The sequence below is a fragment of the Lactuca serriola genome, chromosome 4, assembly GCF_051521515.1.
Source record: "Lactuca serriola cultivar US96UC23 chromosome 4, Lser_US96UC23_V15, whole genome shotgun sequence".
NCBI classification, from domain to species: Eukaryota; Viridiplantae; Streptophyta; class Magnoliopsida; order Asterales; family Asteraceae; genus Lactuca; species Lactuca serriola.
The window spans coordinates 20,021,584-20,035,773 of record NC_136411.1 but is presented as its reverse complement, the minus strand read 5'-3'; the positions used below and the strand labels follow the sequence as shown (position 1 = coordinate 20,035,773).

The 14,190-nt window shown below is 37.4% G+C and overlaps 1 protein-coding gene across 1 annotated transcript; it reads left to right on the top strand.

Annotated features, from left to right (window-relative positions):
• The first annotated feature begins 10,588 nt into the window (after positions 1-10,588).
• Positions 10,589-11,705, top strand: LOC145099983 (protein PLANT CADMIUM RESISTANCE 2-like). Its single transcript, XM_079037438.1, has 4 exons — positions 10,589-10,785; positions 10,922-10,993; positions 11,172-11,384; positions 11,509-11,705. The coding sequence occupies exons 1-4, from the start codon at positions 10,620-10,622 to the stop codon at positions 11,589-11,591; spliced, it is 534 nt and encodes a 177-aa protein (XP_078893564.1). The 5' UTR covers positions 10,589-10,619; the 3' UTR covers positions 11,592-11,705.
• The last annotated feature ends 2,485 nt before the right edge of the window (positions 11,706-14,190 follow it).

Genomic DNA, 14,190 nt, shown 5'->3' with positions numbered 1-14,190 from the left:
CCAAGCCGGTGTAGGCTCCCGTGCCGACTACACTGAGGATTACTGATGGGAGGCAGGGTAGAGCGGAGCCCTCGAGGGCTCAGGGACGTACCTTCCAACTCACAACAGAGTAGGCCAGGGCAGCACCATATGTGGTTGATGTTATGTTTCTATCCCTTATCTTACTTATTATATATGTTTTATGCTTATCTGTTTGTACCTGTGATTAGGTACGTTTTTAGTGAACTCCTTGTCTGCATTGGTTTTATTTGACTCGGGGGTGAGTCGGTCGTTTGTATCTCAGATGTTTAGTAGGGAGTTCAGTGTGTTGGTAGGAGAGCTAGCGTGTCTATTGCGAGTCTCTATCACCAATGAACACGGAGTTTCCGCTTCTTCAGTTTATCAGGGATGTGTGTTGGAGATCTTTAGGGTGTCTTTCCCGATAGACTTGATTCCGATTCCCATGGGGGATGTGTGTGTGATCATGGGTATGGAATGGCTTAGTCACTTTGGTGCCATGATCGACTGCGAGGGTCAGTGAGTGGTGGTTCGAACCCCAAGTGGGGGAGAATTGATTGTCTATTGCGAGGGTACCAGACTAGGATCGGGGTTTTGTTCAGCTGTCAGTGCTCGACAGTACATTCAGCACGGGTGTACAGGTTATCTAGCATATGTGGTGGATACGTGGGTCAGAGATAAGGTCTCAGTATCAGAGGTCCCAGTGGTTAGGGATTTTGCTGACGTATTTCCGGAGGAGTTGCCCCGAGTGCTTCCGAAGAGGCAGGTTGAGTTTAGGATCGACCTAGTGCCAGGTGCGGACCGTATCGCCAAGGTGCCGTACCGGTTGGCAGCACCATAGATGCAGGAGTTGTCATCACAGCTGCAGGAACTATTGGGCAAGCAGTTCATTCGTCCGAGCAGTCCCCCGTGGGGAGCGTCGATACTCTTCGTCAGGAAGAAGGATGTTTCGCACTGGATGTGCATTGATTACCGGGAGTTGAACAAGCTGACAGTGAAAAACCGTTATCCACTCCCGAGGATAGATGATGTCTTTGATCAGTTTCATGGAGCATCTTGGTTCTTCAAGATAGACCTAAGGTCCGAGTATCATCGGGTCAGGATTAGAGAGGACGACGTGGAGAAGACCATGTTTCAGACTCGTTATGGACATTACGAGTTCGTGGTGATGCCGTTTGGGCTCACCAACGCCCCAACAATATTCATGGACCTGATGAATCGAGTCTGCAAACCAATGCTCGATCGCTCGGTCATCGTGTTCATAGACGATATCTTGGTATACTATACTCCAAGACCCGAGAGCAGCACGAGGAGCACCTTCGGGAGTTACTGGAAGTTTTGAGGTGGGAATGGCTTTATGCTAAGTTCTTGAAGTGCGAGTTTTGGTTACTAGAGGTTCAGTTCCTTAGACACCTCGTTAACTAGGAGGGGATTTTGGACGATCCGGCAAAAATCGAAGCGGTTATGCAGTGGGAGGTTTCGAAGTCTCCCTTGGATATCAGGAGCTTTCTGGAATTGACATGGTACTACCGGAGATTTATACATGATTTCTCCAAGATTACAACACCCCTTACTCGTCTGACGAGGAAGGGGCGGATTTCCGGTGGGGCCCCGAGCAACAGAGGGCGTTTGAGACCCTCCGACAACGGTTATGCGAGGCTCCAGTATTGACTCTCCCGAAGGGAGTCGAGGATTTTGTAGTGTTCTGTGATGCATCCATCATGGGACTGGGAGCGGTCCTCATGCAGAGAGGATGGGTGATAGCCTATGCATTGCGACAGTTGAAGCCGTATGAGACGAGATACCCTAATCATGATCTGGAGCTAGGGGTGGTGATATTCGCTCTCAAGATTTGGAGGCATTACCTCTATGGGATCCGTTGTACCATCTACACTAACCATAAGAGCCTGAGATGCATTATGGATCAGTCGAACCTGAACATGAGGCAGCGCAGGTGGATAGATATAGTGAAGGACTACGACTGTGAGATCCTTTACCACCCAGGTAAGGCGAACATGGTGGCGGACGTTCTGAGCCGCAAGTCAGTTGGGTCTTCAAACCCAGTGACATGTATGAGGATATCGATGGATTATTCACTCGTGATTTTGATTACAGATACTCAGGCTGAGGTTATGTGACCAGAGAACTGGAAACTGGAAAGGATAAGGGGTGAGAACGCCCGATTTGTGCAGGATAGCCGGGGATTGTTGACCTGATGCGGTCGGGTATAGGTTTCGATGTCTAGTGGAGTCAAACAGACTATATTGGAGGAGGCTCATAAGTCTCACTTCTGTATTCACCTGGGAGCCACCAAGATGTACCGGGACTTACGATTGAGTTACTGATGGTTGTGCATGAAGCGAGAAATCGCTTGGTATGTCGAGAGGTGCTTAACCTGCAGGATGGTCAAGGCCGAGCACCAAAGGCCGCATGGTAAATTGCAGCCTCTGGAGATTCCCATGTGGAAATGGGAGCAGATCACGATGGACTTCATCACCAAGTTGTCGAGAACAATGAAGGGATTCGACGCTATTTGGGTCATCGTGGATCGTAGAGAGTTCATCGGCCGAGAAGCTGGCTGACTTGTATATACGTGAGATTGTCGCTCATCACGGGGTTCCGGTCTTTATTGTCTCAGACCGTAATGTTTGGTTTACCTCCTGATTTTGGCAGAAGTTTCCACGAGGAACTGGGTACACGGCTGCACTCAGTACATCCTATCATCCGTAGATGGACGGCCAGAGTGAGCGGACCAAACAGACTCTCGAGGATATGATGAGGGCCTGTGTCCTTGACTTTGGTTGGAGCTAGGACTCCTACCTACCCCTCGCAAAGTTCTCCTACAACAACAACTTTCACTCCAACATTGGTGCCCAACCTTATGAGATGTTGCATGGACAGAGATGCCGCACCCCAGTCTGTTGGGGCGAGGTGGGTCACAGGGTGATGGGTCGGACCGAGGTAGTCCTGTAGAATACCAAGATGATTCAGCAGAATAAACAACAGTTGCAGACTGCACAAAGTCGACAGAAGAGCTATGCCGACTGGCACTGATCTGAGTTAGAGATTCAAGTCGGTGACATGGTACTCTTTTGAAGGTCTCACCCTGGAAGGGTGTGATCCGCTTCAGGAAGAGGGGGAAATTGGGTCCCCGATACATTGGGCCGTTCAGGTTTATTGCCAGCGTTGGAAAGGTGGCATATAGACTAGAGTTACCGGAGGAGCTTAGTCAGATCCACATCACTTTCCACGTGTCCCAGTTGTGGAAGTGTGTATTAGACGAGACAACAGTAGTGTCCTTGGAGGACATACAGGCCGACGAGCGCCAAAATTATGTAGAGAGACCAGTGGCCATATTGGAGAGGAAGGTGAAGGTTCTATGGTACAAGGAAGTGCCTTTGGTAAAGGTACAATGGGAGCACCGAAGAGGGTTGGAGTGAACTTGGGAGCCGGAGGCTGAGATGCGGGAGCACTATCCGGAGTTGTTTATCGCAACGGACTTCGATGACGAAGTCTAGTTCAAGTGGGGGAGAATTGTAACACCCCAAATCTCAAGTATTAATTTTACAAATTCATTTTCATATTGAAAGGTCTACCCGACGAGTTGGATGCCCTGACTCATCGAGTACAAACGTTTTGGCCACGTGTTTAAGTGACAAACTCGCCGAGTCGGAGGCATGACTCGAAGAGTTGGAGTTGGAGGATAAAACCCTAATTTTCGAGGTTTTGCACCATATTTAAAGGGTCATTAGCCCCCATTAGCCTCCCTAAAAGCCACCTTTGAGTCCAGAAACCCTAAAACACGTTTTCTTTCCATATTTGTGTGTTTTAAGCAAAAGGTGGATCTTGGTGAGAGGAGCTTGAGGATCAAGAAGCTTTGAGCAAGGAACAATTGGGGACCTGTACTCTACTCCATTTTAGCATCACTTGAAGTTAACAAATCGTTACCTTGAATTTCCTCCTTCTAGATCTCTTCATGGTTAAGAATAGGGTTTTCTAGCATGTATGATAACCATTTTTGGGTATGGGATACGGTTTGAAGTTGCAACTTCATATCTGAACTTATCTCGGCCTCTATAACTGTAAAGTTTCCAGCTTTAGCAAGTATGAGCTATTCCCTCTGAGTTAAACCCCATCTTAAGCTTGGATTTGGTATGATAAGCCTATAGAGCCTTGCATGCATGTAAAGTTTGCAACTTTACGTGATAAGCATGCATTAGGAAGCTAGATCTGCCATTTAGAGCTTTGGAATGGCTCAAAATTATCTGGACAATAAATGGACATTATGAACTCAATGAGTCGGATAAGGAACTCGACGAGTTGGGAAGGGTTTTCCCGTTGTTTGGTTTCAGCATGGACTTGGCGAGTTAGTAGAGGACTTGATGAGTCAGTTAGGGTTTCCCCGACTTCTGGACACACATAGACTCGACGAGTCGGTGAGCGTTTGATGACCTTCTGAACTCTTAAGGAACTCGACGAGTTGAGTCAACATGGATTGTTGACTTTGAGTTGGACCAAGGGTTGGCCAGTTGACTTTTAGGGGTATGTTAGTAAATTGGGAATTTATGGAAATGGTCCTATGGTAAATATAGGTGGTGGAGTCCGTGGCGGTAATTTGAGAGTTTGAGCTTACCACTTCAGTTCGATAGTTGTGATGTGAGTTTTCCTCACTGTACTCAAGGGTCTAAGGCACCAAGGCCGACCCTTTTGGATTGCTATCTTGATATGTTATATGTTTGAGTATTGAATGATCTGTTAGACCAGTATCCTAGTAGATAGGATGTTATATGTTGTTATGATCTGTTAGATCAGTATCCTGGTAGATAGGATGTTATATGCTGTTATGATCCGTTAGTTCAACATCCTGGAAGATATGATGTTATATGTTGCTATGATATGTTAGATCGGTTTGTCTATCTATAGAATTTTATGTGATTAGCTGATATATGTGCATATGTTTGATTCGTGGTTGAGGCTTATCTGCTTTGTGTGAAAGCCAATAGACCTGGGCATTCCAACACGATGGTTGTGGGCCGTGAGTATTCCATCCCGATGATGATTGGAATCGTAGTATGTGGGCATTCCAACCTGTTGGATGTGGGCTTGGGGTATTCCATCCCGAGGATGATTGGACCCATAGTATGTTGGTATTCGAACCGGATGGTTGAGGGCTTGTTGGTATTCCAACCCGATGGTTGACTGGACCCACATTATGCTGTTCGTGATTATATGTATATTGTTATGTGTATGGGTGTTTTGGGGGAACTCACTAAGCTTTAGGGTTACAGTTTCTATTTTGGTTTTAGGTACCTCTAATGATCACGGGAAGGTAAAGGCATGATCATGCAGCTCCTTACATTTCATGACTTTGTTTGTGGGATACTCTAATATGGAACTATTTTGAAAACAAATTTGTAATAACTATTGGTTTCTAAATGTTTTAAAAAGTTTTAGATTGGCTTGAATTTTTATGATTGTTACATTACAGCCTTGTGTTGATATATGAGTTGAAATAGACTCAGGGGTGAAATAGACCCGGTACAGCCTTGTGCTGACATATGAGTGGAAATAGACTCAGTACAGCCTAGAGCTGACATATGAGTGGAAATAGACTCAGTACAGCCTAGAGCTGACATATATGTATGGTATGCAGTATTTTGGAAAACTCATTAAACTTTGTACTTACGGTTTCAGGTACTTCCAGTTTGAAAGGGAAGGGCCTGTCGTGACTGCACAACATCTCCCAGAGTTTTTCGCATTAGCAATTAATGATATTACTTTGATGTTTAAATTATATATCCAATTTGATCGGTTTTAGAAAAACCCGTTTTGTATGATTTATTGTTTTAAAAATGAAAATTTTACTATGAATTTTTGGGACGTTACAAATAAAGTTTAGGACTTTCTTGTTAAATCGTTGAAAATATTAAGACTTTAATGTATATATCCTTTTTGTTTTTTTTTTCAAATCGTCTATAATATTGAAGTCTTTTATTTGTAAAGCTTGTAAAAAATAATATTTTTTCGAAGAAAATATTTTATGGGTTTAGGGTAGGGATGAAAGTTGTAACACTCCAAATCAGGCATTACCTTTGAAGCCCTTGAAAATTTTAAATGTTGCATAATAAGTCCCTTAAGTACAATGGGCGTACTTTGATGGATGTCCAAACCCTAATTTCTGGACTTGAGACCTACATAAGAATCCTTATCTCATTTGAGCCTCACCCTAATCAACCTATTTCACCTTAAAACATCTCTGAAAACCCTAAAACCATTTGAGAGTGTGCTTTGAGCTTAAGGAGTGCATTTGTGGCCATTTTAGTGTCCATTCAAGAAAAATGAGTTATCATGCAAGCTTGGAGTGGCATTGGGCGTCAAGAATCTGTATCTAGTTCACCTTGAGGAGATTCTAGAGGTATAAAGCTTTAATCTTACTTTCTTATTCTTTAGATCTAGTTAAGGTTTTCTGTATGGTCCCTTTTGTTGGTTTTGGACCTTCTCTTGAGAGTTGAGCAACTCCAGAGGCTGAAATGGTTAGATCTAAACCTTGTGAGCATGCTAGATGCATAAAGGTGATAGCTTGGAAAGTATCTAGACTCCATGAAAGAGTTTGGAGCCTTAAATGGAGTCCTAATGTGAAGAATGAAGTTTTTAAGTCCCATAGAGCATGCAAGGGCATATAGTTGCCAACTTTATGCCCTAGGACGCCTTAATGAACTCATATATGGTTTTGGACGTTAGAACATCGAGTATTAAGCACTTAATGGAAGAAAGTGCTTAATATGTTTGTACGTTGGGCGTAAGTTAGTGTACGCCGCACGTATTGCCCAGGGACTCAGTACGCTGCGCGTACTAGGGTGGTACGCCAGGCATACACACAACAAATGGACTTGGACTTGTTTTGGGCCTTTGAGCTTTTGGGCCTCAATTAGTCATTGGGCCTGGTCACGTTTTGGGGTTAGTGGGCCAATTTATCTTTTTTGGGCCATGGATGTTATGATTAGGCTTTATTGGGCCATGAGGCCCATGAATGATTTTGGATATGGACTTTGGGACCATTAACTAAGGAAGACTTTTTGGGCCATTGTGAAAGGACTTGGGGATTTGGGGTTCTCCACTTAGACGAGGTTTGATCCTAACATTAAGTAATGTTATTATTGTTCATCGCGGGTGGTTACGGACAGTTAGGAGAGCAACTTTCAGATTCTTCAAACAGAGGTGAGTCTTCTCACCATACCAATGAGTCTAAGGCACCAAGGCTGGCCCATTTAATGTTATACAGATTGATAGTTGGTTATGTGATATGTCGCTAGGACATTTGTATGAAAGACCCTGGGAGGTTCCCGTGGCAGTAGATTAAGACCATGAGGAGGTTCCTATGACATCTAGTATAAGTCCTTGGAGGGATTCCACGGATTCTTAGTATGTTTACTTGTTTAGCTTGTATGATATTTTCATGACTTGTATAGACCGCGTGGGGGTTCCCGCGTCAATTAGCCAAGACCATGTGGGGGTTCCAATGGCGGCTAGTAACGACCAAGTGGGGGTTTCCCGTGACGCTTGGTCTAAGACCTTGGAAGGTTTCCACGACATCCGTATATGTCTATATGTATGGCTTATGTGGTATATGTAGCTTTTATAGCTAATATGATATGTGTTATGTGGATTGTGTGTGGGGTATGCTCTGGGGGACTCACTAAGCATTAGCTTACAGTTTGTGGATTTGTTTCAGGTACATCCGAGCCCAAGGGAAAGAGCAAGAATTGATGGCGCGACGTGCATTCTCTCAGGCGTTTTATGGGACACTATGATGTTTTGAAATAAAAGTTGTAATTGATATGAGTTTTGAAAACAATTATATTTGGATTTTGTGATTTATGGAAATGTGTTTGGTTAATCAAAAATGAAAATTTTCTTTTGAAAAATTGGGTTGTTACAAAAGTGGGTCCAAACCCGGTCTGGATAGACCTGAAAACCGGTTAATGGGATTTTGTGGGACCGGAAACTGGACCGGTATATAGTTACCGATTCAGGTTCGATTCCATATACGGTACTTGGTAAAGTGGGTCTAGGACCAGAAAACCCGAAAATGTCTGGGTTTGATGAAATCGGGTAAAGTGAGTCTAGATACAAAAAACCTGAGAAAACCATAATTTTTTTAGTAATTACTTAGTGGGTTGAACTTTTAAAATTTTCATATTTGATATACCGACTTTGGAGGATTGTATGTCATTGAATATTAAACTAAAAATGACAAAATTATAGTATAAAATCATGTACAAACTCTAAACTATACTTGAGAAAAAACCGCATGTTAATTCGATTTCAAACGAATTAGATAGCATATTCTAAAATTTTCACAGAATACAAAAAAACTGAAAAACTGAAATTTTTTAGCTTTGATATACAAAGTTTGAGGGATTGTAAGTCAATGAATATGAAATCAAAAATAACAAAATTATAATCTAAAAGCATGAACAAACTCGAAACTACACATTGGAAAAAATCGTATGCTAATCTAACTTCAAATGAATTTGATATACATGTTTTGAAATTTTCACAAAATACAATAAAAAAGCTGAAAAATTGAAAATTTTCAGTTTTGATATCACAAATTTAGGGGACTCTAAATCAATAAATATGAACAAAAAAATGTTAAAATTATAGTCTAAAATCACGAACAAACTCTATACTACGCGCTGGAAAAAACTACATGTCAATCTGAATTCAAACAAATGAGATATGCGTGTATTAAACTTTTTACAAAAACCGGATCCGATCCCTAAAATGGGGATGTTATTCGGGTCCGAATCACCGAACCGAACCGAACCCGAATAACCCAAAAACCGAATAAGGGTAATTGCATGAACCGAAAACCGAACTGATTAACCAATATGAGTTCGGTTCGGTTCGGGGATTAATCGGTTCGGTTCGGTTATTACCCGAATAACATGTACAAGATGATTAAGGACCTAATATAACCGAAAAAAACCCCGAATAAACTGTATTATAATTCTATAACCCAAATAACCCGAATAATAGAATAATAATGTAGTTTTATACATCAACATAAGACATTCAAAGACTAATGTAACACAATAACACATTGAAAAAATATCATTTACATAGTAGATTAACATAATTATAATTAATTTCTTACTTGAGTTTCTTGAGTTGGAGCCAATTTTCCATGATTAGATAAAGTAGGAATTCGTGAATCCTTAGAGGCAATAGGAATGGTCGAGATTTGAAAGTTTGAAACAAGAGGAAGGATCGACAAAAGTGATTTCGAGTTTGGAAATAGATGAGAAGATTGGTCGATTTTGAAACGATGAGAACGAGTGTAGGTTTTTTTTCCTGTTACAAACGACGAGGACAAAAATGTGAATCATGATTTTGATTTATGTCGATCAAAGAAAGGGGAGGAGGCATGCTTATTCGAGTAGGGTATTTAGAACCGAATAAACTCTTATTTGGGTAACCCGAACCGAATAACCCGAAAACCGAATAAACATAATATAGATACCCGAAACCCGAATCAAGTTCCTTGTTCGGGCCTAATTGGTTCGGTTCGGTTCGGATTTTCGGACCAAATTCTCATCCCTACCCTAAAACTGGTTCCGGTTCAAGTTCTTAAACACGGTTTACAACCGAAAGGACTTGGAACCTGGATTACCTAAAATCCGGATAAAACCATTCTTTAAACCCAAAACCTGCACCAGTTCTACATATTCTAATTTTAACGATTATGATTTTGATCCGATTCTAATTCCAATTAGATTTTCCAGTTTTAAACCATGCTTAAATTTGGTCAAAATTGTATGTCGTTGACACTAAATGGCGTTGATCCATCATATATTTTCTCTAGTTTTCGTTATTATTTAATCATATATTCAACCAAACATAAACCATTACACCAAGCAAGTGACATTGTCCGCTTAAAAAGCTATTTGACCCTGTTTCACGCCTTCTGATGTTTTTAATGTCTATTTAATGAAAATATAAATATAAAATTTTAAATATTATATGAATAGTGATTTGTATATAATATTTTTTTAATCATACATAATAATTTATAAATGATGATTGTATAAACTTTATAAAACATATTATATACATTTGGGTGGTGAGTTATGTTTTTAGAGGTGATTTTAACACTTAAAAATATTAATTCATTTACATAAGTTACAATATCCTTGCAACTATATATCAACAAAACATATATATTTTATATGGATGAATTAATATTTTAAATTAAAGAATTAACTCATGTTTAAACTCAAATTTGTTAAAAAATCAAAGATACCAATAAAATCATCTAGTCGTTTTTTATTAGAATTATAAATAGTTGGATCAATGTCACCAAAAATATTACAAAACAAATAAAAAAAATATACCAAAATTTGGCCTTATAATAATAATAATAATAATAATAATAATAATAATAATAATAATAATAATAATTATTATTATTATTATTATTATTATTATTATTATTATTATGATAGAATACCTTATCTTGACTTTACCAACATCCATATACCAACTTAGTGCCTATAAATATTAGTACACAATACTTGGTCACCATCAATACATTAAAGCAACATAAACTATTTTCAATCATGCAATCTGCTTCCCATGAATATCCACCACCACCACCACCACACGGCCATCCACCATTGGCACCACCGCCGGCACAATACCCACCTGGTATTCCACCTCCACCCATGGTCTCTACTGGCCAATGGTCTAGTGGCCTTTGTGATTGTGGCTCAGATGTCACAAATTGTAAGCTTATATATATAACCTACATGTATTTATTAATTATTATTATCTTTCTTTGCAAGTAAAACAAACACATTAAACAGGTTAGTTTTTGGTTTTTTTTTTCTTTAATATTTCACACTCCTTTTCAAATCTACAGGTTGCATTACGTGTTGGTGCCCTTGTATTCCTCTCGGACAAATTGCCGAGATTGTAGATAGGGGAAATACATGTAAGTGTCTATAACTCTATATATACCTCAAGTTTGACATAAAATATACAAGGATTTAGTACAATGTTGTTACCTATTTCATTTACATTTGTAGAATTTGCTGAAAGTTAAAATTAGTGTACCTTGTGGATTTGACGTGTAATCTTTTTTGTTAACTAATAAGTGTAAAAACATGCAGCATGTGCTGTACACGGATCCCTTTACACGGTTATTCTCCTACTGACAGGATGTCAATGGATATATTCATGTATGTATCGGTCTAAAATGAGACAACAATACTTGTTACCAGAGGAACCATGCAACGATTGTCTTGTCCATTTTTGTTGTGAGCCATGCGCAATGTGTCAAGAGTATCGTGAGCTCAAACATCGTGGATTTGACATGTCTCTTGGTAATTAATTATAACTTTTCCTCGTTAATCTTTCTAATCAACAAGCATATATATAACTTCTCATTTGATTTGCCATAAAAGAATCTAATTCCTGTAATGTTTGTTTATAATAATTTATATTCAGGATGGCATGGAAATATGGAGAGGCAAAACAATGGAGTTATGATGCCAGTGTTTGCTCCCGCTCCCATGGAAATGAAACGTTAATTATTTGTAATGAAGTTTGAAAAAGCTTTGAATTACTTATGAGTGCATAAAGGTTTAAGATATAATGTGTGTACATTATCTATTTTTGTTTATAATGAAAATCTACCTTGGTCACATTGATGATCTAATTACAACCTTTATTTATTGAAATGCTCTAGTTTATTATTGAGGTTTCAAGTTTCAACTCTCAATATGGAAATATATCTCAAGTCTTAACCATCTCGAAAGCCCAAAACACAGGCAACCACCGGGAGACCCAACACCCAACAGTCCAAAAGGCCCTCGAGAGTTTCTGAAAACAGGCTTTTGGTCCGATTTATACTCATGAGCTGAGCTCTTTCTATATTATAAAATTCAAATTTGAAAAACTTTATATTTTGTTTAGGGTAGAGTTTTTACACAAATAATGCTCTAAAGAAAAATTTATACTAGATTATAAATAAAAATATAACAAGCGCAATGGTTTATTAAGATTTCTATCTAACCATATATATGTTAAAACTCTTAAGAAAAAAAAAAACAAAACATATTGATCCAATTAAAAATTCCTAATGATATATAAATTGTTTTTAGCTATGAATACCCAAAAATTTTCAAGGAAAGTTTAAGAAAAACCTTTATATCTAGGCTTATTAAGGGTAAACAACACAAAATAAATTAAGTTTACGTCAAAATTCTAATTTGACATTGTTTGTTTTTTCTTTCTCAAATTTCATACTATGTTTTTCAATATTTTATAATTATGACCACTTGACCGGTCAACCCGGTTACCTGCTGACATGAAATGATGACGTGTCAGTATTGATGACGTAACATGACATGTTAAAATTAATTTTTTTCCACAAAAAACACTAAGTTTTCACTTTTTTCGATTTTGGACTAAGTTTAATTTTTTTTTTCAATTTTGACACTATATTTTTTTGTTCCAAATCAAACATCGTTTTTTCCAACTTTTTTCAAGGTTGACAATTTTCTATTTGAAACCATATAACTATTATTTTAATACATTTTAAACTGTGTGTGTGTGTGTATATATATATATATATATATATATATATATATATATATATATATATATATATATATATATATATATATATATATGGGGGTAAGATCCATTGAAAATTCATAGTTTTCCGAGAACCTGAGAACTAAAGGTGGAATGTTAAATCAATATTAACTCGTTAAGGGCATGATTGTCATCTTACAGATTTAATTTAATGTTTAATTTTTTTTGTTATTGAAAATATTAATAAAAAATTCTAAAAATTAACATAATAAATCAAATTTCAGATTTAAAAAAAATAGTTTTGGATTTTTTTATAAAAGAAATGGAGATTTTTTTTCATTTTTTAATTGAAAAATAATATTTTTTAAATAACTGCAAATAAAAAAAACTGCATTTTTTTTTATAAAAAACTGTTTTTTTTTTTCAAAAAAACTGAAATTTTTTCAAAAAAACTGCATTTAAAAAAAACTATAATTTTTTTTTTTTAAAAAAAACTCTATTTAAAAAAAATGTAATTTTTTCCAAAAAGCTGCAATTTTTTTATAAAACTACATTTTTTTGAAAAGTAAATTTTTAGAAATCAATAAATTAAAAAAAACTAGAATATTAAAAAAAAAAAAAAGTCCAATTTTTTTAACAAAGAAAATCAACGTTTTAGGTACATATATGTAGGGGTGTTCACGGTCCGGTTTTTTCGGTTTTTAGGTCAAACCGTTACTAACGGTTTTTGTCAAGTAAAAACCGAAGCCGGACCGTTGAAAATTTAAAACTGAACCAAACCAAACCGTTACTAACGGTTTGGCTCCGGTTTGGTTTCACAGTTTGGGTTTTTTAGACCCATTTTATTCGAGTCTATAAACTAATTTAGTAAAATAAAATTGCACTATTACATGTATGAAAACCGTAAAAATTCTACCTAATATTAAAGTTGGAATATTAGAGCTATTAAAACAATAAAAAATTGCATTGTCAAAGGTATTAAAACAGTAAAAAAAACTGCACTATTTAAGGTATTAAAACAGTCAAAATCTGCCTAATTTAGTAAAAAAAAAACTACACTATTCACGGTTTGTTAAAAATACTGTAATATTAAAATTGTCAAAACAGCAAGAAAACTACCAAAAAAAGTTGTCCAAAACAGCAAATAAAAACAGTAAATGAAAATATCAAATATTGTTCCATTTCATCAAGTATTAATACACACAACCTCCTAAGTTGTCCAAAACAGCAAAATTGTTGTCCAAAAAGCATTATCAACAAACTCACTTCCAAAATGCTATCCAATTTATAAGCTTTTGTTGTCCAAAAAATTCAATATTAAAACATCACACAAAAAAATTCAATATAAAACCGTGAGAAAAAATGTACTTTTCAGTCGATATTATCAGTGCAAATATTAAGATTGCTTGCAAAATCTAAAATACTAGTTATATTTTGTTAGAATTTAGAAATAATAAGTAAGAGAAAATATATAACTTTTGAAAATTTGAAACTTACCATTTTCAATTTCATCAAGGTCTTCAATTTCCTTTAACACATCTTCGTAACCAACTTTTGCATTTTTGTTAAACACACCCCGAATCTAATTTT